The sequence below is a fragment of the Piliocolobus tephrosceles genome, chromosome 6 (assembly GCF_002776525.5).
Source record: "Piliocolobus tephrosceles isolate RC106 chromosome 6, ASM277652v3, whole genome shotgun sequence".
Taxonomy (NCBI): Eukaryota; Metazoa; Chordata; class Mammalia; order Primates; family Cercopithecidae; genus Piliocolobus; species Piliocolobus tephrosceles.
Genome location: NC_045439.1, coordinates 46,034,820 through 46,061,562, shown reverse-complemented (window position 1 = coordinate 46,061,562; position 26,743 = coordinate 46,034,820). Strand labels below are relative to the sequence as shown.

At 41.9% G+C, this 26,743-nt stretch overlaps 1 protein-coding gene across 4 annotated transcripts in view; it reads left to right on the top strand.

The window, feature by feature from the left end:
• PRKCH (protein kinase C eta) overlaps window positions 1-26,743 on the top strand; it is a 233,087-nt gene that overhangs the window by 3,861 nt on the left and 202,483 nt on the right. Inside the window, exon 1 of one of the 4 annotated variants that reach the window (XM_023231883.1) lies at window positions 7,406-7,480. The exons of 1 other annotated variant lie outside the window; for it this stretch is intronic. In XM_023231883.1, the coding sequence (XP_023087651.1) occupies window positions 7,421-7,480 (60 nt within the window). In that variant the 5' untranslated portion in view covers window positions 7,406-7,420. Of the gene's footprint in view, window positions 1-7,405; window positions 7,481-21,993; window positions 22,158-22,332; window positions 22,357-26,743 lie in introns of those variants that run through there. 2 more of the 4 variants (XM_023231872.1, XM_023231893.1) reach the window with 2 other exon arrangements.

Sequence of the window (26,743 nt, the reverse complement as noted above, 5' to 3'; positions counted from 1 at the left end):
ACACTGTCTGGTTTCAAGGCTAACTGTAACATGACCGTAATCAAGATAATGTGGTATTGGAGTAAAGAGGGTCATACAGATCAGTGGAATGAATAGAAGAGAGTCTAGAAATAGATCCACACATATATGATCCACTGATTTCTGATAAAGCTGCCAAGAAGGCAACTCAGTGGGGGAAATGATAATCTTTTCAACTAATGGTGCTTGAACAACTGGATAGCCACATGCAGAAATATGAGCCTTGACGCTTACCTCACATCATACAAAGACATTAATTCAAAATGGATTATAAACCTAAATGTAAGAGTTTAACTGTGAAACTTTTATAAGAAAACAAAATTGTAGTGACCTTGGGTTCAGCAAAATTTTTTTGGGTAGTGTACAAAAGGCACCAACTATAAAAAAATCAGTAAGTTGGACTTTATCAAAATGAAAAACTGTTGCTTCCCAGAGAATGTTTAAGAAAATGAAAACCCAAGCCACAAATGGGAGAAAATAACTGCAACATGTAAATGAAAGATGTGTAACATGAATATATAAAGGAACTCTAACAGCACAGTAATAATAAGAAAAATGCCTAATTTAAAATCCAACAAATGACTTGTAACTTGTCAAATGTTTGAATAGGCACTCACCTTCATGCCAAATAGCACATTAAAAGATGCTCAAAATCATGAGTCATTGAGGAAATGCAAATTAAAATCAAAATGAGATCTCAATATGCACCCACTAGAAAGGTTAAAATTAATAAGACTGACCATACCAAGTGCTGGTGAGGAAGTGGAGCACCTGGAACTCTCATATGCTATTGTGAGGAATGTAAAATGGTACAATCATGTTGGAAAATAGTTTGGCAGTTTCTTAAACTATCAAACATATGCCTACCATATAACTTACTCTTTAGTATTTACTAAAAGAAATGAAACCATTCATACAAAGGCTTGTCCACGAATGTTCATAGCACCTTTATTTGTAATAACCCCCAAACTGGAAACATCTCAAATGTCAGCAGATGAATGTTTTAACAATTGTGATTTATCCATAGAATGGAATATTACTCAACGATAAAAAAAGATGAACTGTTACACATGTAACAGCAGGAATGAATCTTAAAATAATTATGCTGAGTGAAAGAAGCTAGACAAAAAAGTACGATTTCATTTATGCAAAATTCTAGAAATGAAAAGAGTTTATAGTGACAGGAAGCAGATCAGTGGTGCCTAAAAATGGAGAGTGGAGGTGAGGGAGGTGGATTACAGAGGAGGCAGAAACTTTTAGGGGAGATGAATATTTGTATTATTCTGATTGTGGCAATGGTTTCACAGTTATAAACAAATGTCAAAGCTTATTAAATAGTTCACTCTAAGTATGTGCATGTTACTATATGACAGTTATACCTGAATAAAGCTGTGGGGAAAAAAAACCAATAAGGACTTATCCATCTTTTACTGAAGGTGTTAAGATGCTAGTAAATGACAGAATTTCAGTTGAGCCAAGTCTGACTCTTGAAAACTGTATTTCGTCTTTAATGCAGAAAATATTTATGAGAACAGGAGCGTAGAAAAAACGAAATCACAATAAAACAAATTAGTTTCTGATTTTTGGACACGGTCTGATTTTCTAAATTATCACTGTCAGTTTTTTTTTCTGTTGCTTCTAGAACATGTTTATTTTGCATAATTTCTCTGGCTTCCAAAAACTGAAGAATTGCCTCTGTTTAAACCCTATTTTCTTCTTTCATGTACTTGCTCTTGATTTGCTGACCTTCTAAGTGGGGACCAGCATCTAATGCTTAATGCAGAGTGCTGGGGACATGGGGAGGCAGGAGGAGCTGGAGGCTGCGTCATGGAAAGACCTTGGCGCCCCCTCAGGAAGGAAGGACCGGCTTGGCAGGATCCCAGGCTGTTTTCCTGGTTCAACCCTCTTGAAGACATTGTGTTCTCGGCAGCCTTGGAGGGCCGCTTTCTCTCAATTTCTCAGTGAGGTACCTGTTTTGTAATCAGTCCTGTCAGGTGAAGCAGCCAGGTTACTACTGGACAATCATGGATTATCTTTTCCCTTCCTTCCTGGATCCAGGGGTCTGAATTTATAGCACCAAAATTCTTCCAGATTTTGTATTTAGTGGTTCATTCTGTTTTGTACTTTGTAGTACGGTTATTCTCATGATTGATTTTTTTCTGAGCCAATTGGAAGGAGTGTCTAACACTGACTGATCAACCCACGGTGTTTAAGGGGAAAAACATATTTTAGAATCTTGAGGGAGTTTTATTTCAGTGTATGTGAATTGTATTGGCTGTGTAGCATCTTCATTTTCATTGTAAGAAGAATTTTGCTGCAGTGGGACCAGCTGCTTCTCATCACAAACAGGTTGTGGCTCAGATATTTTCCCCTTTGGAGAGCATTTTCCTGGCCACATTATTATCTTGTTGTCTTTCGTTGTACTCATTCCTCTCTCAGATCATTTTGTTAATGAATTTACTTATTGTACTTTCCTCTGGATTACAAATGGCTTGAGAGCAGGGACGCACCTCTCTTATTCGCTGTCCTAACCCTGGGACAATGTCTCAGACACAGTAAACATTAAATATTTGTTAAACCAAATTTTATGTGATTGGGGGACAAGTAAAGTATAAGTACTTTGGGAGCATCTTTCTAAAAGAAATAAATGAAAATAGTTGAGGAGTGACTGGATGAACAGTATTCCTCTATTAAATCTATCAGTGACATACCAATATGTGCTTGAAAGACTGGGCCTAACTGCTGTGTTCTTTGAATATGGTAATGTATTGAAAACCTTGTGTATGGAAAATTCCCTGCTCTTACGTCATTTTAAAAGACTATGATTTTAAAACTTGTAATACGTTATAACGTTTTTCACTTGTAATTTTCACGCCCAAAATGTTAAAGTCAGGGCAGAAGCAAAGACATCAGCATTTAAAAGGTTGTGCCTCAGCCTTGGAGAGGAATGAGGTTGGTGGGTGGAACGTGAATCATTTTATCTTATGCAACTCTTAGTGAAGTTTTGGTATGTAGCAAGTGTTTAGAATGGTGATTAGTGGTGATGGTAAAAGTGTGCTGCATTTTTATGAGAAGAGTAGCATTTGTGTAGAATAATTGAGGTGCCTGGGATTTTTGGTAGTCCTTTTTTATTTAATAAAGCAACTGGGGCCAGGTGCTATGGCTCGCATCTGTAATCCCAGCACTTTGGGAGGCCAAGGCAATAGGATCCCTTGGGCCCAGGAGTTTGAGACCAGCCTAGGTAAAATAGTGAGACCCCATCTCTACAAAAAAATAAAATTAGCTAGGCACGGTAGCACATGCCTGTAGTCCCAGCTACTTGGGAAGCTGAGGTGGGAGGATCACTTGAGCCTGGGAGGTTGAGGCTGCAATGAGCCATGATCATGTCACTGCACTCTAGCTTAAATGACAGAGCAAAACTCTGTCTCAAAAAAAAAAAAGCTGAAAAAACAGTCAACTAGATTGTGTTCCCCTTTTGTGTTGACTTCTTAGCTCCACTTTATTAGAATGTGATAAAAATGAGGCCTAAGTGGAAACTCAATCCCTGTCCATTGTTTTCCACTCTTATCATTACTCTATCCAAAATAGTCTTTCTCAGTTGCCAAACCAACAGTCATTTCTTTACTTAAAATTCCTCTGTGGTTCTCCACTGCTCTTAGATAAAGTACAGAGTCTTTTTTGTTTGTTTGTTTGTTTGAGACAGAATCTCTCTCTGTTGCCCAGGCTGGAGTGCAGTGGCACAATCTCAGCTCACTTCAACCTCTGCCTCCCAGGTTCAAGAGATTTTCCTGCCTCAGCCTCTCAGTAGCTGGGATTACAGGCACGCACCACCACGCCTGGTTAATTTTTATACTTTTGGTAGAGACAGGGTTTTGCCATGTTGGATAGGCTGGTCTCAAACTCCTGACTTCAGGTGATCTGCCAGCCTCAGCCTCCCAAAGTGCTGGGATATAGGCATGAGCCACCGCGCCCAGCCAAAGTCCAGAGTCTTTAAAGTGGTATAGGATGTTCTCCATGATCTGTCTCCTGTTTTCCTCTTGAGCCTTTTCTCTTACATTTCCCCAAATTACCATGAGCATCTTTCAGTTCCTCAAAAGGAGGAACTCTTTGCTTTGCTAATTCTTACTTGTGCTTCAGGTCTCATTGTGGACATTAATTACCCAGACAACTGTCCCTGATGTGCCAGTCTGGGTTTGGTCCTCTCCTAGTGTTCCCTCAGTATCCTGAGATCTCCTTTGCCACTGTCTCCTCCAACCTGAAAGAACGGACGTATGAATGGATTGGCCTCTAATGGAAGCGCGTGACACTGGTCACAGGGAGTTCGGGATGTAGTCGTTTGAGTGATTGACTAAGATTCATCTGCTTGGCTCTTGTGGTACTGACTCTGACAGACTATTACATGTTTCTATTTGAAATGCCAAGCCCTAGGTGAGCATCCGGCCATCACTGAGCATGTACAAAGTACCAGGCATTGTGCTCTATCCCGTAAAGTCAAGTGGACAGGACACACATGACCCATTCTTTCGTAGGTCTTGTAATTCCAAGGGGGAGGGAGATTGGGGTAAAAAACAAACAAAAGCAACTAGTGAATTACAGAAGTACTTACAGGCAGGTAAGCCCCTGGTTTGGGGAGGTCAGGAACATCTTCCTGGAGGAAAAACAAAGGGCTGGCTTTTAAGGACCCAGCATAGAGAGCCACAGCCTGCTTCAGTTAAATGACTGTGAACAGTCTTTGCTCAAAAGAAGAAAAGGAACTTCTGAGCCGAGAATGTTTTCCAGAGGGACATCTCAGATGCCCTTTTGGAAGGTAAATGTTCCTGACCCACAGAAATGTTTCCATCTTTGGGAAGTTTGGGAGGGAACTGTTTCCATGCTTGTGAACAGATGACCTGCAAAACAACTTTTGACTCCGCAAAGGCAGAAAGTGGGAACACTATATTTGAACGATCAAATACCTTAAGTTTTGTATAGATCATAAAATAATCATAGATGTCGAAGCAGGATCATCATCTAATTCGGAACAACAAAAAAAGCCTGATAGCTCTTAGACCTGCAGACAGCCTGTAAGCATATTCATTTGGCACAGATGTTTTTAACATTGAAACTGAAGGCATTTAGTGCTGTGGTGCTCCAGTTTGCCATAGACCCCACCACTCCCTGTTATGAAGCCAGCTCTCTTGACTCATTACTTGCTTGGACCTGGGACATTTTTAATTTTGTGACACTATAGCTCAAGCCTTTGTTTTCAGAATGTGGGAACCAAAGTTCTAGCCACTGTTGCCCTAACAGGGGTGTCCAGTCTTTTGGCTTCCCTGGGCCACGTTGGAAGAAGAATTGTTTTGGGCCACACCTAAAATATGTTAACACTAATGATAGCTGATGAGCTAAAAAAAAAAAAAAAAAAAAATCCTCAAAAAAATCTCATAATGTTTTAAGAAAGTTTACGAATCTGTGTTAGGCTGCGTTCAAAGCTGTTCTGAGCTGCGTGCATTGCAGCCCGTGGGCTGTGGGTTGAACAAGCTTGCCCTAGCTCATGAGAAGTGTCATATACATACATTTAATATGTGTTAATATCTATCTAATCTATATCTACAAAAATATAGATATACTTAGATTTATTTAGATATGTAATATTTATTAATTTATAAAATACATTAGATGTATATTTACTTAGATATTTCTTACATAAATATTTGTGTCCTAGTATTTCAGAGAAAGCTAGCTTACTAGTAAATATATGGGGAGTTAACTTTTACTGCAAATTACTATTGTGTTAACTATCCAATTTAAAAAGAAAGCAAACTGCCAGGCTGGTGTGGTGGTGTGCATCTGTAGTCCCGTCTACTGGGGAGGCTGAGGCAGGAGGATTGCTTGAGCCTAGGAGTTCAAGGCTGCAGTGAGAGCTATAATCGAGCTGCCGCTCTTCAGCCTGGGCAACAGAGTGAGACCTTGTCTCAAAAACAGAAAAAAATAACAAAAAGCCCCTCTTTTTATTTCAGTATACAACTCCCAGCAATATGGGAATGCTGTACTTTAATGGGAGTCAGGAGAACTGGGTTCAAGCTGTGACCTTAGGCAAGCCCCTACTTATCAGGGTCTCCTTTCCCAGTTATATTGTAAGGGGGCCACACTGAGTGATCTCTAAAGGCCTTTACATCTCTAAAGCCTCTGCTTCCATGTATTAGGCAATTACATAATTCCTTCCCTTTCGGAGTAATTGGTTTGGTTTAAACTGTCAAAACGAATTATGTGTTATCAAAGTTAGTAACTCCTAAGAACTAAATTGGTCCAAATCTACATTGCTCAGGGTTGGAGAGGATTTAGCTCACATCTAAGTGACTTGTATAGCATTGCTAGTGATGTTGGTATTATTTTCTTGGTTTAGAATCAGCCTTAAGAAAATACATTTCAAGCCATGCAGTTGTATTTCTTGATTGACGCTAACGCATTCCTTGTTCTGTGGGATGGTTGTAAGTTATGTCCCTGTTACGTCAAGTCAGAGAGAGACTGAGAATCCCACTGTTTTGCTAGAAGCCATTCTCACTAGTATGGCAATTACAACATTATTGTCCCAAAGCATCTGTAGCCACAGTCTGTGTATCCACCTAAGGTGATGACAAATACTACAAATCACTGTAGGACAGACATTTTAATTAGAGGGAGGAATGAGCCCAAGGGTATTGACTACGGTAGTGTTTAAGTGCTATGTTAAAGAATTTTATGAGACAGGAAATTTTTGTTGAGAATCATGGTCCTATCTGGAGATATTTATCAAGATTATTATGTTAGTATGCTTCTGTAGCACCAGTAAATTAGAGCAGTATCTGTCAAAGCACATAGGACTTTTGTAGTAGAAAGCCCACTTAATAGGAAGCTTACCAGCAATGCTTTTATTATGTACTGCCTTCCCAAAAGTTTCTTTGACTCCATGTAAGTTTTACCCTTGCACACTTTTGACCTCACAGGGAGAGAAATGCTTAAAAGTTACCAAAGATGTTTAGTTTGTGCTTATGGTAAAAAATTAAGGAATTTGCCAGAGCATAAAACCATGGTCAACATGAGCCCTGTCATAATTGCATTAATAAAATAAGTCATATAGGCCAGAGTGAGCATATTCTATACCTTGTCCTGTATTTCCCATTTCAGACCTAGCCTCTCTTCTCCAGGCACTTAAAAGCCGCAAAGCTGCATATTTATTACTAAGTCACATCTGTCCCTTGTACTTGTATAGCTCTGTCTCTCCACTTCTCATGTCGCAAGCACTTAAATATGATACAGTGCCCTCTTTCCTTACAATGGGCTTTGGTTTTTGCATCTGTGATGTTGGAGGGCTGGGCCTCTTGAGCTCTCTGGTCCTTCCAGTGTCAGAGTTTTATGGTTCTGGTAATGGTTCCATTGGACAATGGAAATTCTGCTCCCTTCTGAAATATATTCAGGAGACTTCTGGACTTCTGATACTCAGGTTTGTTCTGGGCTCTGAAATTATTTTGGGAAGCGCACCCAAAAGTCACACGTGTATTAGCCTAATTCCGTAAACAGAATACATTTATTTATTTGCAAGCTGTGGGCCTCTTAGATGCTTTATTATAGATTACTGTTGTTTAATTATGGTACAGAAGAGTTGAGAGCAGATTCCATCTAAAGCAGTGCTTTTGAAACTGTTGTTGAGCCCTAGACCCTTTTAGTGATGAGAGCTGTGGAGCCTGTTTCTGGAAAAATGCACGTATGTGCATATTGATGATATTCTGGGAACACTGTCATCAGATTAGTAGCCCTCCTAAAGCCTTTCCTAAACCTAAAGGACACAGGACCTCAGGTTGAGAAACCTCAGTTAAAATAAGGCTTTTATTAATTCCTAACATTCAGGGTGTGGTTCTGGTGTTTCCTTTGTATTTGAGGACATTTTCACTTCAATTAATTATAGAAAATAGTTAGTAGAAAATAGGAGCTAGGAGCTACACATTTTAGAGAAAAAGATATTCTTAAAAATGTGCTCTCATTTATGGCTCCTGGTGAAATATACTAGATGATGACCCATTTTAGGACCTATTTGGTTGTGTTATTTAGGTATTTTCAAAAGCCTCTATTTTTTGAAAGAGTTTCTTTGAGGTTTGCAGTAGATGAAAACTTAAAAAAACAAAACTAGGACAGTTTGAGTGACCCTGGCTTGGTATCTTTTGTTAATATAAACTTTTCCCTTGTAAAAAGAAATAGGATTCATCTTTTTCATATACTTTTTCTTAAAACATTCACCCTCTTTTTGAGCTGCAGTGGGCATTATGGTGCTCTGCTGTGTTAGTCTAAGACAAAATGATGAGATTGGTGAGGCTTGCCTGATCCTCTTACCCTTTGAGCCCCAGTCTCCTATGGTCTGAGTCCCCGTGACCCAACAGGTTTTTTGGTCCTCTCTGGAATTCCAGTTCACTCGGCCAGCATCTTACAGACAACCTGATGTTGGTGGAAATTGAGCTGAATGGAGATTGTCCACAGAGCAGCCCCCTAGCTAAAGGTAAAGTAAGAAGCCAGCTCTCTAGACTTCAGGCCAAGATTCTTTCCCGACTCCACCTCAGTGTGTGGTGAAGGCAGCAGGGAAACCATCCAGTCAGTCATTCATAGGTGTTTATTAAGTACCTACCTTGTGTCCGAGCCTGTTCTAGATGTTACAGATAGGGCAGAGAACGCAAGACCCAGCATCTCGGCTTTCCAGCGCTGCTGCCCTAGCACAGGGAGGTGGATAACAAGCCGGCAAACGCACAATGAAGAAAATGACAAATGCTGGGTAGTTACCAAGTGGAGAATCAAAGCAGGGTGACATGATTCAGTGTGACAAGGTGGCTGCTTTACCTGGAGTGGTCACTGTCTGCAAAGGACAGGTAAAGCACTGTGCAGCAACTCTGCGGCACAGAGACGGTGACACTTTGGCTGAGGCCTGACTGACAAGAAGCACACAGCTCTGTGGAGATAGAGAAAGAGCATTCCAAGCAGAGGCAACAAAGGCCCTGTAGTGGGAACAAGCTTGGCGGGTGGAAAAACCGTGGAGGGTGGTAGAAAGAGGGTTGGCTTGGTGTCAGCAAGCTCAGGGCATTGTCGCAGATCTGTCGCTTCCTAGGAGTGTGAACGATGAGCAAGTCCCTCCATCTCTGATGGTTAGTTTTCTCTTCTGGAAAATGGTGCTAATGTTTGCTACCTCATAGGCTTGGTGTGAAGATTAGATTAACTACATTAAACATGACCAGCACAAGATGGGCACTGGAGAAATGCTCGCTTTGGTAGCTTTTTAAATTAATTGATTTAATTTTTTTTTAGAGACGGGCTCGCCATGTTACCCAGGCTGGTCTTGAACTCCTAGGCTCAGACTATCCTGCTTCAGCCTCCCAAAATGCTGGGATTATAGGCAAGAGCCACCACTCCTAGCCTGGTTGCTTTTTAAATTTTAATCCTTAACAAAATTATTTATTTATTTATTTATTTTCTCTAATCTTGGTAGGCGAAGCTTTGGTTGCTTTTAATTTCCTGAGGAAATGAATATTTTGACAAGGGCCTTCTGAAAAGAATCGTACTGGTTTAGGAAAGACACCCGCAGGGTTGCCTCTTAGAAAACGGGGTGGTGGTGTGAAAGTTTCTTCGGGGTGGGATAGGGTATAGTCTTGTTGGTGCCCTCAAATGACATCATAGAAGCATCTGATTATCTCCACTGCCTTCAGTAACATGTTTTCTAAAGAGAGGATGGGGAAAGGAAACCAAGACTCTGAAGTTTTTTCCAGATTTTTCAGTTTCTGAAATGTATATTTGTTTTCTATGGACTCGTAAATATGAATGGAAAGTTTCAATAATTTAGATGGACAGGATAATTGCATTGTAGTGATATAACTGATAGGGCCCCAAATTGTTTTTGTTACGAAACTATACATTTATGGCTGAGAATTAATAAACATACTAACAGTAATCATAAAGGAAATAAAACCTTAGCCATTGCAAAAAAAAAAAAAAAAAAGACAACCCCCCCCCCCAAAAAAAAAAAAATTGATTCTTGCTTACTTCTGAAAGCTCATTTACTTTTATGATTGTAATTTTGTGGATTAACTCTGGATAATTTTGCCTATTTTGAATAGCTTTAGATAATGCCTATTTTGGCATCTCCCTGATCAACATTTATTTGGCCTGTGTTTAAAGAAGACACATTAGCATTTGCCTACGTCACATGAATTCGGATGTAAAATCTATAATTATGGACTAATAATACACAAATACAGGCTCTGAGTAATATTTATTGGACAACTACTGTAATTATCAGTGCATCATAGTGTGATGGTTGGGTGTCAGCCAGATTGGGGTTCAGCTATTCATTCTGCCTCTTATTAGCAGGGATAATTTAACTCCTGCAAGCCTGTTTTCTCATCTGCAATACAGTACCTGCCTCACAAGGTTTCTTCAGAACACAGTGAGGACTTATGTAAACCATCTACACAGGGCATGACATATACCACCACAGAAGAATGATTGTCGGTGTCGTCACCATCATCACCACCACTCTACCCTCAGCACTTCAATATGAAGTGATGGGCCCAGCCCTTTTCTGAAGTTAACTTTGAAAGCAGTAATACATTTATTTACATAGAATTTAAGAGAAGGGATTTTTGAGTGCCACTTCCTCACTGGTTTTGCTTTTTATGTAGGATTCTGGAATGTAAATCAGTAGGAGATTTCTAGTTCCTGGTGGAAGAGAAGAGGGCTTCCTTATCCTGGAATCACAGGGATTGGGGGTAAATTCTGTACACAGGGCCTCTCTGAAAGATCTTGCAGGGAATATGGGAAAATGAAGCTGGAATTATTATAGTTACAATGTTGGCCAAAGTTGGTTCATGGAAAACCTTGAAATTAAGTCTGTTGGTTTGCTTATTCAATATTGGACAGCAGAGGGTCTGAGTTAGTGAGAACCAACAAACCAGAAATAATTCAAGTTGCAATATTTAGCTGCAAAGGACAGAAAGAGGCCTTTGAAAAGCTGAAGTGAGTGCTTTTATTGTTGTAATTAAGGGAAATAATGGTAAACAGGCTCTTTCAATTGGCATTAAAATATATTTTCCTTGATTAGTTTGAATATCCAGTACAAGTTGGTGGATGTGAATTGTTCTGTCATACTTTCAAGGAGGAAAACTGCAGTTTTAGAAGTGCGTCATTCGGGGCAGGTGTGGTGGCTCATGCCTGTAATTCCAGCACTATGGGAGGCTGAGGTGGGAGGATTGCTTGAGGCCTGGAGTTCGAGATCAACCTAGCCAGCATGGTGAAACCCTGTCTACTAAAAATATGAAAATTAGCTAGACTTGGTGATACGCATCTGTAATTACAGCTACTTGGGAGGCTGAGGCATGAGAATCGCTTGAACCCAGGAGGCGAGGCGGAGGTTGCAGTGAGTCGAGATCGTGGACTCCACCCTGGGTTATGGAGTGACAATCTGTCTCAAAAAAAAAAACAAAAAAAAAGTGCATTATTTGAATATGGATTTATAGATGTGATCAAGGACACCAACAATTTTTTTTTTTTTTTAAGACAGAGTCTCACTGTGTCCCCCAGGCTGGAATGTAGTGGCATGAACATGACTCACTGCATCTCAGCCTCCTGGGCTCAAGTGATCCTCCTGCCTCAGTCTCCCGAGTAACTGCCACCAAGCTCAGCTAATTTTTTAATGTAGAGACAGAGTCTTGCTGTGTTGCTCAGGCTGAACATTTGATTTGGCTTGCAGAAAATATGAAGTACTTTTTTCCCTATGTGGACTCAATTGAACATTTTATTTTACAGAGGTAGGATCTTACTCTGTTGCTCAGTCTGGAGTACAGTGGTACAATCTTAACTCACTGTAACCTCGACCTCCTGGGCTCAAGTGATCCTCTTGCCTCAGCCACCTGAGTAGCTAGGACTACAGTTGTGCACCAGTGTGGTTGGCTAATTAGAAAACTTTTTTTCTTGTAGAGATGGGGTTTCACTGTGTTGCCCAGGCTGCTCTCTAATTCCTGGCTTCTAGTGATGCCACCCTTCAGGCCTCCCAAAGTGCTGGGATTACAGGCATGAGCCACTGTGCCCCACCTGGGGACTCATTTTGAAGGTGATCATTTCTACTTTTATTTGTTTACTGGACACTTGTTCTGGGACGTAGATGTTTCACAGTTGATTTTAAGTTAAAGGTTTCTGAACTGTATATATACAATATTTCAGAACAAAAGTTTCCTTTGCTTCATAGTACGGCACAACAGTGTTTGCATTTGATGTTTAGCATAGCCTTGGTTTTGGTTGTTCGGAAGCCTTTGTTAGCTCTTTGGCTGTGCCAAGAATATATTGTTTTTGAGTCTCCTTGCTGGGCCTCCTCGCCTTCTTGTCATGCACATCCTGTAGCTGGGTTGTGGTTGTATTGATTTGCTGGGGCGCTGCTATTGCAAATGTCTGGAGTGAATGAGAATGTGTTTGTGGGTGTCTGCCCTCACCTTGGCCACTGACCTGCTTTCAACCCTGAAGTACTGCCATCTGCATGAACATTAGGGACCCCGCAGCCTCCTCCCACCACCTGGTAAAGTGCCCTGCACATGCTTGGGATTCAGGAAATGTTTGTAGAAAGAAAAAATTCCTTATCATTCCTTATTCTCTGTCTTGAGTCTGAATCATGATTCAAACACTTTTGCTAAAAGGTTTTCTCTTGAAAAATTCATATTTCAGATATAGATATTAATACTTTTTTTTGGTGTGTGTGAGTTTAAGAGCAGCCTCAGGAGTAGTTTAGAGAGAATGAATATACCAGTACGGTTTTTATGCCCTTGAAGACTTAAACAAGTATTAAAGGTGTGTGAAAAGATTAGCTGAATCCCAGGTTCCTCAAACAAAATGTTAAGTTTTGTTTGGGTGATGAGAGATGGATTTCAAAATAGGAAAAAGCGAGAGACTGAAACCATCATCCAGCACACACTATGTCAGGAATGTATTAATGAAAGCCTGCCCTTGATAAGAACAGGACACCGTCAGGGGGCATAAACAAGATCTAGGTGCAACTGTGACCTTGAGTTTAAGTTGCCATTTAAACTCATTTTCCTTAAACTGTCATTTTCTGACAAAATAAGTGACTCCTGAAGTTGCCTCATTAGAACTTCAGTATGCATTTTTCTCTCTAAACTGTTTCTGATGGGTGTTGACTCCTTCTGTTGTCATTTGGTCCTGTAGGACCAAACTTGTGTATGTAGAATTTTATTTTAAAATAGGAAAAATCATGATTCTGAAAAACTGTGCCTGTCAAGATATTAAATGAGTGTTCCCATTAATATTATTGCCATTAATATTTTGAAGTCAAATTACATAGTGACAGCTCTCTGCCTGAAGGATACTTAACATTAAAAGGAAGAAACTGTCTGAGAGAATTGGAAGAAATGCTAATGAGGCCTCCCCACCACTCTCCTTTTTAAGCCCCTCACCCACCTCCTACTCCTCCATTCCCTAGACTTAAGTAGGTCCCCTTACTTTTCTTCTGCTTGGGCCATTGTTTAGAAAGGTCTGAGTCTTGGGATGAGCTGACCTCCTGTTCAGGCTTAGTCCTCCACCTGCTCTGCCTGGGTCCCCTCTGTGTTCTGCCTGGGCCAGGCCTTCCCTTCTGTGTTTTCATCCTCTCCTGTCCTTCTGACACCTTCATTTAATTTTAACTTTTTTTTTTTTTTTTTAATTAAAGTTAGGGTTGCAGTGAACTGAGATTGAGCCACTGTACTGCATTCCAGCCTGGGTCTCACTCTGTCATCTAGGCTGGAGTGCAGTGACACAATCTCAGCTCACTGCCACCTTAACTCCTAGGCTCTAGCCATCCTCTTACCCCAGCCTCCTGTGTAGCTGGGATTACAGGCATGAGCCACCATGCCCCAGCTAATTTTAAAATTTTTCATAGAGACGGGGTCCACTAGGTTGCCCAGGCTGGTCTCCAACTGTGGGGCTCAAGCGATCCTCTTGCCTTGGCCTCCCAAAGCGCTGGGATTATAGGCGTGAGCCACTGTGCCAGGCAAAACCTTCATTTTAAAAACATACCCAAATCTCTCTTGAGAACTCAGCGTCTCAGTCCCTGTTGGCCTTTCCCACTTTCCTTTTGAGGTGGGGCACAGTGTTTTTCTTTCCCTTCTCAGCCTTTTCCTGACAGCTGTCTGCAAATGCCCTTCCCTGCCCTGTTGGTTGTTCTTCCCGGTGCCCATCCCCAGGAGACTGCGCTAGCAAAGCCCAGGAATGACAGTGTAGTCAGGTCAGTTCTTTGTCTTGTTGGCTGCTACCTTATCCTTCAGATCCCCTGTTTCTGTGTTTTTCCAGTGCTTACTGAGGTGTTTTTAAGTTTCTTTTTTTATCTCTTTGCTCATCCCTCAACTTCCCTAAATATTGGTGTTCCATTGGTGTTCCCAGGGTGGGGGGGTGGAGGTGTGGGGTGGGCCGCTGGGGCAGGTGGGAGGTGGTTTGTCTTTACTTTGTTTTCTTTGTCACGGTACATGGTCTTGTCAACTTTTAAGTCTCTACAATATTGCCCATATGCCAAGGACTTCCAAAGCTCTGTCTCCTGTCTTCCCCCCTGAGCCCAATTACTGCTTCTGGAACTGGGGCAGGCTTAGGACAAACTACTTTATACTCTGTCTTCTTTAATCTTCACAGTAGTCTGTGAGAGAGGAGGAGCACTGTAGCACCTGCATTTCCCACCCGAGGAAACTGTGGCTTAGACAGGCCCAGTAGCAGGTCCAAGGTCCCATGTCTGATATGCTTGCCGGACAGACCTGCTTGGACTAAAGGATTTTAGGCATCTCCTAGTCAACATGTCCACAATTAAATATCCCATTTTTCCCCCTGACCTGCTTCTCCTCCCATTTTCCCTGTCAGAACTGGCCTCACCATTGTTCAGTCACCTGGCCACCATTCTAGACTTTTCTTTCTCCTTCACCTCTTTGCCCACCTCAGTTGATTGCCAAGTCATGCCAGATTGGCTTGGTAAATAGTTCCTGAGTCAATTTCTTCTTTTCCCCCAATTACCACACTTGTTTATATCGTACATGTGGATTATTGTGATGGCCTTGGAACTGGTTTCCATGAATCTAGTTGTATTCCCTCAAATCCATCCTCCACAAACTGCCTGGATGAGCTGTCTCAAACTCAGCCCTAACCTCCCTCCTGCCAGAAGTCGTTTAAAGGCTTCCTGTGCCCTATAAAGTTCAGGCTCCTGGGGAGGGTTCCCAATTGGCTGGCCCTTGCCTGCCTTCCCCATTCCATTTTCCACCTCTCCTTGCCTCCCAGTTTATGAGCTAAGTACTAATGGACAGACTAGGTTTTCTTGCCTCTGCTCATGTCTAATTCACCTTATTTACAATAAATATTGAAGGAGGACGGAAGGTATTCCTTTGTAATTTGTACAGAAGGACTTGTATTACATTAGAAAAGATAAGGGTGAAGAAGTTACATAGAAAAAATACGTCACTCTCTGTGTAACTACAAAGACATCCATAAACAGGCCTGAGCATGCCACATGTACGTGTCAGCACACCCTTCCATGTTTCACTTCACAGTATTCACCGAGCACCTGCTGTGGCCAGAGACCACCGTAGATGCTGGGGGTGAAAAGCTCAAGGAGCTCTCCCTGTAGTGAGGGAGACAGCAGAAACCCACAGTTTCATCACAGGGTAGTTGAGTTTAGGAATAGAAATGGGTACCGGATAGTAGGGGATTGTGAACCTGAGTATTCAGGGAGAACTTCTTGGAGGAGGTGATGCACAAATTCAGTCTTCAGGGAAAGTCAGTAGTAACCAGGTTGAAGGTAGTGTAAATTCCTTTTCTCTTTTTTCTTCTTTGGGATTTGTATTTTTCCCATGGAATTTTACCTGTACAGGTCATTTTACCCTGGACTAACAATGCTCAAGTGCTTTTTAAAAGCAAACTGTGCCTGGTTTATCCCATTGGTAGGAACATTTTTCATGAGGTCAGACGCTTTGTCTTGGTTCCCGTTGTATTGCCAGTGCATGGCCCCTGGTAGGTGCTGAGTAATGTTAGTTGAATTGGATGCCTTGAGGTGAGACATGAGAAAGGGTTCTCCTCCTCCCCCTGAAGGTGACAAAGATAGGTGTGACAGTTGAGACTTGCATGGGGCTGACCTTGTGAGGTCCTAAGCCTGGTGACCTGCCTCTGCAGTGTAACTGGGCTGTCTCATGGAAAGGGCAGGGCCTTTTCTAGATGGCCAACTCTGTGTTCTGAACAGGAGTGCCAAACTCATTTGGAGGGGAAGGGAGTGCCCTTTTAAAGCCTCAACTACTAATTAAATTCAAGCAGAAGGATGGTGAAGGTGGAGCTAATTCATTTATTAGCATATAATATGATCAACCTAACTCATATAAATGTAGATTATCTTGGTTTGTCTTTTCCTGGCAGCAGAAAAGGCTTGGAGAGCTGCCCTGGATTGTGAGTTAGTCAGTGAGCAGCTGCTTAAAGATCTGAAAAATCCTAGAATATGTCATCTCTGTAGGCTTTATCCTTTAATTAATTATGGATTTTTATCTCCATATATGTGAAGTCAATGATTGACTTGGTTCAGACTCTGTATTGTTGGCTCAAACCTGCCATTCCATTGGGCTTCATCACTATGTTCTATGAGTGTGAAGCCTTTGTTTTTTCAGAGACCCATTTCCACCAGCGGGTTTGCACTGTAAGTGTTTCCACAGGAACTCTGCCCGTTGCCAGTGTCACTGTTGTGGCTGTGCAGCAGAACCCACAGGGCGGAGGTGTTTCAGCCCTCATTGAAATGCAACAGATCTTAACATCTCTTGCTGCAAATTTTCCAGTGTGTTCTGGTCTACCTTGGTATCTTAAAACCAGGCTCACTGACTACCACATGAGAAATGACAGTGGGGTGTCTTAAATGATCTGTTGAAGACCAGCATCCAAAAAGATTGCCCTTAGTGTTTCTCTCTACCAGCTAACATTAGACAATGCCATGTAGAAGCTGCTCTTAGGGTTTGAGAACTGTGTCACCTCATTCTCAAGATAGCCAAGGAAGGGTCACCTCTGGAGAAGGCAGTTCTGTCTCTTTCACTTTCTCCATGGATCAGATACTGTTCTGAAGGAGGTGGTTTTACTGATTCCTCTCACACAGACTTCTTGCCTTTACTTTTATCTGACTGCTGACAGGGTGGGCTGGAATATAATCGCCGCTTAAATGGACTTGACTTTCAAGGCCCAATTGGCATTTCCAGTATAGCAGTTGCCTCAGTCATCTAGTTTTGGAACTGATAAATCAAAAGACTGGCTTGGAGGCTAGTGTCCTGTCTGGAGAAGAGACTTAATGTAACTTTAGTTAGGAAATTAATGAATCTGAAATAGTTGTAACCCAAGGAAGAGATTTTCCAAAAGAATGTCCCTTTAGAGAAATAATGACCAGTTCCCTAAAAAAAAAAAAAGACACTAGACTGGATAGAAAAGACTCACATGTTGACTGATTTCTCTTATGAAACTATAAAAGGATTGGTCTCTAAGGAAATGAGGGTCTTCAATTTCATTGGTGATATTTCCATTTGTTCTGGAGCTGTGATAGAACCAGGACTGGAGAGTGCAGGGCACGATGACAGATTTTTTTATGTAGCACTTTTAAACATAAAATATATATATATATCTCTAATGCGCCGATGTAAGACCTGGCCTTTTTGTAATCAAGTAATATTTTGAGTAATAATTCATTGCACAACAGCCCGTGACACACTGTGAAAGAGTAAAATTGGCTTAAAAATTTTAAGTACAAAGACATTTCAGAAGAGTTTTGTCTATAACTTTGTTAGACTGAAATGAGTGGAATTACGTTTGGCACCAGGAAATGGATCTGGATTATTTAGAACAAATGTTTTCCAGGTTTGAATCTTCTATGTGGAAGTACAGCCAGACATCTTAGCCTTTTCCCTGGTCCAGGATCCTGACAGTTCTTAAGCTCTTTGCCTCCAGAATTTCATGTTTATGCCGCACAGGGCCTGTATTTTGTAATGGTGGCTCTTTTGGATGATGACTTCCTCGATGGTGAAACTTCCAGTAATCCCCCTCATCATACTGAAATGATATCAGTATATCATCAGAACACCATGGAGCTTGTCATTTGAGGGACACAGCTTGCTTGTGTGCTTGGGAAAGAAGAGGTTTAGCATGGTTTCAGGTCAGTGATGGGCCCAGTGATCTCTGCCAGTTCCCTTAGCTCTGAGAATTCTGATGTCATGCACTTAACGCTGCCAGAGTTGCTGCTTCATGACACTGGATGCGTAACAAGAAAGGAAAATAAATGTAAAACGCCTAGCACCACCGAGGAAGTAGGGTCAGGAGTTGAGTTAGACAGTGACTGGCATTTCCCATCCACACTAGTACAGAAGTGTCCTGTGGTATGAAGGGAGGCAGGCTGGGGCGGGGGGGGTCCATTGTATGCCAGGTGTTTCCATGAAAATAAGCTGTTGAGTGCCAGGTGTGGCAGCTGCAAACAGGGATTTGGGGGTCAAAACTTAATCTTTTTCTTGTGACTTTTAGGCACTTGAATGAAGTGCCTCATGTATCTCAGTAACTTATTTGAGAGGAAAAGAGCCACAAGCAAGGCAGTGGAAAGTGCTGGATGGTTGCCTTGTGACCAGACCTGTTCTTTTCAGGCCTCTGGAGCCAGCTGTGGAATGATCAGTCCAGCAGCTGCAGGTACGCCTTGGGTGGCACTTGGGTTTGTAGTCAGCAGGGTTGCCTGTGACTGAGAGTGGCAGAGTGGTCCCTTGCACTGATGAATCCTGACCCTGCCGATCTTTGCTTGGGTGATGGCTGTTTGTGTGCTATTTCTAGAAGTTCCTCCCAACGCTTGCCTATGTGACCTGTTCTCACCAGATCCAGACTGCTAGTCCCTTAAAGCTCGAAGAACCTTAAAGTTCATCTGGAACAAAAGATTTATTTATTTTTAACCCAGTGGCCACTGTGAACCCCCCAGTTGGTTGGTTGAGGCTGGTCTTGAGCGTGCCCTGCTTCACATGCTAGTTTTCCAGTTTCCACTTTGGGAGAATGACCTTATCATTAGGCTGGCCAAGAAGGCTTCTTTCTGTTCCTGTCACAGTACCAGGCTGTATACTCATTCAGCCTCAGTTCCCTTTTCTGGTATATTTCTTAACAAATTGTTTCCCTCTTTCCACTGTTTTTAGGGGTAACAAGTCTAAGATATTTACATATAAATGGCTCTTCTTTCTCAAACCCTTTTCTAGTAAGCACTTTCTGGGAGGACAGTGTCGTACCAGGATCTTCTGTCACTGTGGTCCCTTTGAGGCTAGAAAGAGCAGATTGTCGTGAAGTCTTTTGTCAGCATCTTCACGTTTATAAACGTACTTGATTTTCCAGACTATGTAGGTTTTAGATTTCAAGTGAAAAGAGAATACATTGTTATGCAGCAATAGAAAACAAAACGGCTACAACAAAATTGTATTTTTTCTCCATCCAGAGGCTTTAACTTTCATTATCTGTATGTGGAGACCAGGCTGACAGCCACAGCAGTAATTTCATGGTGGCTGAAATAGCTGTGAACCGTGCATTAACTTGTTCCTTCTCTCTTAAATTCTGCTGCAGTGTTGGAGCAGGGAAGGCGAGCAGAGGAGTGATGAATAGAGTAGCAGGTGGGATAATGTACAATAATAGGAGGTACACAATAAGGATTAATTAGGTGTCAGGCTAAGTACTTCATGTGCATTAACTAATCCTCAGAATACCTTCAAGATATTCAGATTATTTTATTATCTTCCTCTTTGTGAGGCAACTGAGGCTCAGAAAGGTTAAGATACTTGCCCCAAATAAGTGGTGAAGGCTGGGCACGGCGGCCCGGCACTTTGGGAGGCCAAGGCAGGAGGATTGCTTGAGCCCAGGAGTTTGAGACCAACCTGGACAACACAGCAAGACCCCACTTCTTTTTTTTTTTTTTTAAGTTGTGGAGCTAGAGTTTGAGCACCTGCATGGAACCAAGAGGCTGCGTTACACCTGCCTCAGGTGGTTGATATGAGGAAAAATAAAAATTTTTCAGATGGACTCTGGGTATTTGCCTTTTAAGGCTATATGCCTTTTAATTCTGATGTCAAGTGATAGACAAATGATTAAAGGTTTGAGAGTTGATAGGGCCCTGGATAGCAGGGACACTTTACATGTGTTGCGTGTGCATCTGCAGCAGATGACAACTCCCCAAACGGACATGCCTCCCTTGTTCAAGAAAGCTTTTCAGGGTGGCACCAATTTTTTTTTTTTAGCAATTTAATGAATGAGGTATCAAATTATCACATGATACAAATTTGATTGATCTTCTTTGGGATATGTCTCCCCTTAAACATCGTGCTGGCTACATTATCCATTTCTATAATACCTTTGATTTTATCATCTTTACTCTTGACAGTGAACTCCTAGGTAAACTCACAACTGAATTTATCAGCACAAGCATGCTGCATTGTGTTGTACGTTCTGCAAACAGTGACTTGAGATAGTGTGTCATTTCCCAGTTCTTAAGGCTGTGGCCTACACCAATGGCCTTATTTTTCCCTTTTGGTTTTTTTTCAAAATTAACTGTTATTTTGCCAATAATTTTAACATTTTATTGGAGCAATTATTATGTGTCTGGGGTTATGCAACACATGGGATGTGCAGAAATAAAAAGATAGTTTCCCTGCCCTCAAGGAGCTTGTCTTATAGGGGAAACAGATATATAAACATTTCTAGGGCACAGAGATATTCATGTGTGTGTGTACTATGGTGTTAATGCAGAATTCTGTAAAGGAATAAAGCTTTCATGACCAAAGCAAGCATGAGCAAATGTTTCACATCTTTCTGCCTGTGTTTTGCGAGCCCATTCAGTTTAATGTGGGCTTGATTTAAAGTTGACTTGCAGTCCTGGACTTCAACCAAACAGCCATTATAGTAATGAACATTTAAATGAGTTATTTTTCCAAAGCATTATAGTTTTTCACATCCATCTTTTCATTCCCGCATTAGCTAATGATGTTGATGTCCTCATAAGCATTGTTTAGGAATGGCTTAGGAATTTTACCGTATGTTTACTTTGGCTTGTCTGCTGCGCCTTGCTTTGTAATCTGTTCACCGGTGATTCAGTTGTTTCTTTGAGTCCCTTTGAAGTTGCATGTTGACGGGTGGGGACTGGTGGGGAAAGAAATCCAGAATAGATACTCCTAAAGCTATGAAGTGAAAATTCAGGAGGGACTGTTATAACTCCACTTATTTAAGGTGGTTTGGTTTGTGCAAAGCTAAAGGAGGGAATATTGATTGATTTACTTTTTAAAAATGAAGTTAATTTTTATTTAATTGTTTTCCCTGGAGTTGTGGGGATGAGGTATTGTGGTTTAAAGCAGTTTGGTTGTGCTGATAATTTTTTTTATTATTATTATCTTCAAGGCTCCCTGGACAGTGTTACCGCAGGTCTATTCATGCTTTCGTTCCTCCTTTACCTGCCTTCCTCTGCTTTCTCTGGGCATTGGTACCCATACCCAGGTGTGGTCAGTTGAAGTAACTTCTGCCTTGCTGGACTTAACAGTGGTGTTTCTGGGCCTAAGGCAATTGGAATATCTGTAGTTTATTTCCTAATCCCAATTTTGTGGAGGTTTGTGTTCTGGCTTTGATTCAATTACTCCTAAGTAGTGGCCCTTGTTAACTAGAGGCTGTATGAGACAAGACACTTAATGTAGGCCCCTTGGAGGTGCTGGGTCCTTTTAATCAGAGTTTGGCTAATAATGCCTCCCTCCGTTTTATACACTAAAGCCTGATATAACTAGTAATGAACCTCATTAATAATTTGTATTGGCAGATGTGAGGTATCACACATTAAAACTGTTTCACACCATGAGCATTGACTTCATTCAGTCAGTGAGGGAGGATGCAACCACCTTTGCCAAAATAGGAAGGAAGAGAGGACCCAGAGTTTTCAGGGAACGGAATTAAATAGTACTTTAACAAGCTTGGTGGAGGCAGTGGGGTGAGGAAAGGAAGTTAATAGGCCCAGGGAGGAGAGTATCTTACTGGTTTCTGCAAACTGATTCATCTGGATGCCAGGAGAGCTGTGGAAACCCACAGGGGAATGCCCTGGTTCCTTTCCATCCTTCTTTCTGGTAAGGGTTTAGATCAATTTATTTGACAGTCAGCCTTCCAGTTTTATCAGCACCGATCTCTTTGTACAACTTCCCAAATGTACAGACTCCAGACAGATGAGTACAGTTGGTGTTTTCCGAGGAGGGTGTTTCTCCCTGTGGTCTGTCACAGCCAGAGAGCAGGGGGCCAGAGAGAGGACTGATTGCCCGTATGTTTCAGGTGAGTCATCAGTGGTACACCCAGTTTTAAAATGCTCCGGGGGTGTGTGGCCATGAAGTGGATTTTGAATGAATAGAAGGAAAAAGCTGGTGGATGAAAAACATGAGCCATTTGAACCGTGTGTGGTGTCTGGAGAGAGAGGTGGTCTGACAAAACTGACAAAGTTTGCTTGGGGAAACAGAAACTTTGCCTCCACCTCTGAAGCTTGGGCTGGGATGAAACAAGGCACTTTTCTATTTAGACTGTGTTTAGATGGAGGGAAGCTTCTTTAGTTCTTTATCGGGTACAGCGAAAGGCAGAACTTTTCTTACTTGCATTCTTAATTTTAGTTAGCCATGCTGAGCTGGGTTTACACCCACCTTGGTATGTAATTTCTGTGACCCTTTCCTCTTCCTTCTCTCCTGTCACAGTCACCAAAAGCCACTATGGGTAGCCATTCGTTAATATCACCTTTATTAGGAGTCCTCCAGGCTCGGTTAATGTCTTCCTCCATCTTTCTACCCCCCTATTTTATGCCTTTGTAGCCACTGGCACTCTGCCTTGTGGCACTTGCATGTAACTATTTATAATCAGTGAGTCACCCTCCTAGACTGTAAGCACCACGAGGGCAAGGTCCACAGCCCACCAGCAGCTTCTGCTTCCAGCACAGCACTTAGCACACGATAGGCACTCCCTTAGTATTTGTTGTACTTGTCAGTGTTTGTTGCCTGAGTGACTGACACAGAAGTGTTCCCTGCTGGAGAAGGGATTCGGGTTAAATGGAATCATCCAGAGAATCTGATAAAATGATGATGGCTATCCGTTTATGCTCCTAAAAGTATGCACTTGAGACCTCTAAGTAGATGTTTATTTGCTTAACCCTTTCCAGGGTGCGTGTGTTTATCCTGTTTCCTTTCGTATGCATTTTCTGTTTTGCCCCTCACACAGTAATTCTTGGAAGCAAGTAGATCATTGTTTCCATTTCAGTTGAGATCACTTTAGGGGCATGTCTGGGACTTGATGACAGGTCTTCCACTATCTTATGCTCCCTACCTCACATTTATCGAGTACTTACTATATACCAATCCTTAACATTTGTTATTCCAGTTTATCTCCCATCAGTCCTGTTGAGTTAGATATTGTTATCCCTGTTTTACAGATGAGGAAATCAAGGTTCTGAGAAATTAGATAATTTCTAGGAACATACAGCCAATGAAAGGGAAAGGAAGAGTCTGAGTTCACACCCGGTTCTTCGGTGCTAGGGGTACAGCTGCTGTCTGTAGACCATGCCAGATGACACCTTTTTGACTCTTTTGGTAGGGAATGGGGAGGAATGCTTGCCACCTTAGAAATGCTGTTTGTGGTGGCTCACACCTGTAATCCCAGCACTTTGGGAGGCCGAGGCGGGTGGATGATGAGGTCAGGAGTTCAAGACCAGCCTGGCCAACATGTTAAAACCCCGTCTCTACTGAAAATACAAAAATTAGCCAGGCATGGTAGTGTACACATGTAATCCTAGCTACTCAGGAGGCTGAGGCAGGAGAATTGCTTGAGCCTGGGAGGCAGAGGTTGCAGTAAGCTGACATTGTGCCGCTGCACTCCAACCTGGGCAACAGAGCAAGACTCCGTCTCAGGGGAAAAAAAAAAAAAAAAAAAAGAAAGAAATACTGGTATGTCCAAATCTGTGTTCATTCTTATGTTCATGGTTGTTTTACAAAAGCTGTATTTAGCAAGTACTCAATGGCAATTTATGCCAACGCTGTGCTTGGCATAACTTGGATATATAGATGAATGAGGCAGCCATACAGAGAAATATGACAAGAGTATGTTTTAAATGCCCCAAAGAAGGTTTATGGAAGGTGCTGCGGGAATGTAGAGCTGGGAAAATAACCATCATTTATATAGTGCTTTATATGCTGTCTCTTGCTTTTATATTTGCCCCCATTGTATTCTCTTTCTCTCTCTCCTTTCCTCCACGTCTCCTCCCCTCTCCTGAATTTTAGGATTTGGATGCATGCGTACATTTAAGATTTGTTCTAAATACATGAAAGCACACTTGCTTGTATTTACCTGTCCAAAGCCTGTTGACCACTGGGCCCCAGAGGACCACTAGCATTTGCTGTTGCCCCACCTGTTTCTTTGTATAGAAACAGCATACAAAACATAGAGAAGAGAACTGACAGATATTTAGATTTATGGGCTTTTATAGAAAATAAGAATTACTTTTCTTCTATAAAGTCAGTGTTTACACCTTGTCTGCTCACTCCATACTCCTCTAGAGACTAAAGCACCTCATTGCTTCTCAGAATCATTTCTGAAACTGAGGCTAGAAACTACAACAGAGGCTCTCTCCTCACCTCTTCATCAGCGTCCCTTGTCTCTTAAAGTCACTGAAAGAATGTCCCCCCTCCCCCATGGAGGGGTAACAACACTTCGTGTCTGTCTATTCCAGGAAGCTGGAGTGCTTTACAGTGCTTTACCCAGCATCCCTGGGGGCAGGATTGGTGCATGTAGATGTTTACTCTGCCAACCCCTTAAAAGGTCTTCTCTTAGCTTAGACCCTCATCTAATCCAAGCTACTAATAAAAATTCCCCAATAACTTTGCTGTTGTAGATTTTACAGTGCTCAGAGATTGGCCCTTTAATATCCATGGTTGGCAAACATTTCTGTAGAGGGATTGTAGGTTATTTTGTCTCTCCTTGTAAGAGTTAGTCTGTCTTACGTGGCCTCAGTCAAGGAAACAGGTAGTTCAGTTGCTTCCTCTTTATGGCATCCTTTTGATGAAGCACCACTTACTTTATTTTGCATATTAGGGTGCAGGATACATGGGTACGTGTATTTTTAATCTATCAGTCATATCATGTAACGTAAGTAGAACTCATTTAGGAAATTGCAGAAGTTTCATAAAAAGATACTCTACTAAAAACCTTTAAGAGAGCTATTGATTCCCAAAAATAATTGATTGGGCCATAGCATCAGGTGTGCTGATACAGAACCACATCGTTGTGATTTATTTCTGCTGTCTATGTGAGGGGATGGAGGACACAGGCTTCTGAAAGAATGTGTTTATAAGTCTTCATTTTCCCAGATGGCAATTCCAGCTAAGGTCCTGCAGAGTTGCATTCTGCCACCCTTCCTGGAGCCTGAGAGGTGGGTGAGGAGTGCAGGTGGTGTTGCCACGTGGTGGCATGTCAAGGAGGCGGGCAGGAAAAGTCAGACTGATTTTTGGTGGCATTAGTCTTTCTTCTCTCCTTCTCTGCTTTTCTGTATTCTGAATTTTAGGATTTGGATGCATGTGTACATTTAAGATTTGTTCTAAATACATGAAAGCACGCTTGCTTGTTAGAAGGACATATTTGAGGGAACTAAGTGGTGTTCGAAGGTGCAGTGAGGATTTGAGAGATTCTGAGGGATGCACGTTGGGTGTTGGTGGTTTTCTGGTTGGTATCATAGTGTCATGTTCTCTTCTCCAATTATAGGTTTAGCTCTTCGGGCCCAAAAAGACAAGATTAGTCGGGAAAGTGACATGCACTTGGTATGCTGTGGCTTCTATTGAGGAAAAAGTGACCTAAATTTGAACATCCAACTTCAGTTCTTTGTAATTGGCAATGGCTTCTTGTATCTCTTTCTGCTTGGCTATAAAACTATAAAATGCTGCTGTTAACTTAGAAGGCTGCTACTCACAAGGCTAGGTGAACAGACTTTTATATTAACAACTCAGACTAACCCTGGGAAGCATCTGTGCTCCCTCACGGATAAGTTGCTTTCACGTTTCTCACAGTCAACCTGGGTGGCCCTCACCATCAGGAGTGTGGAATCTCAAGAGTAGCAGCACAAAGGGGTGGCAACTTGAACCCCTGGGTTCTAGTCCCAGGTCAGCTGCTAACTGCTGTGTGAACTCAGGTCATCCAATGAGATCATCTTTTGACAAAAGAATAAGACCATTAATCACTAACGTCTTTTCCACCTCTGAATTCTGTGATCTCTACTCTTGTCGATTTCCTCCTTAATAATTTCTATAGGTCTGCTTTTTGAGCTATTTCCCTTATTTATCCTTTCCTTAAAATCAGATTTGTTCTCATTCTTCTGGTCCCACCCACATCCACATGGCTGTTAAAGAACACAGTGAATTGATGTAGAAAGATGTCCCAGATATAGGCTGGGTGCGGTGGCTCATACCTGTGATCCCAGCACTTTGGGAGGCCAAGGCAGATGGATCATTTGAGGTCAGGGGCTCAAGACTAACCTGACCAATATGGTGAAACACTGTCTTTACTAAAAATACAAGAAATTAGCCAGGCATGGTGGTGTGCACTTGTAGTCCCAGCCGCTTGGGAAGCTGAGACAGTAGAATTGCTTGAACCTGGGAGGCGGAGGTTGCAGTCAGCCGAGATCGACAGAGCGAGA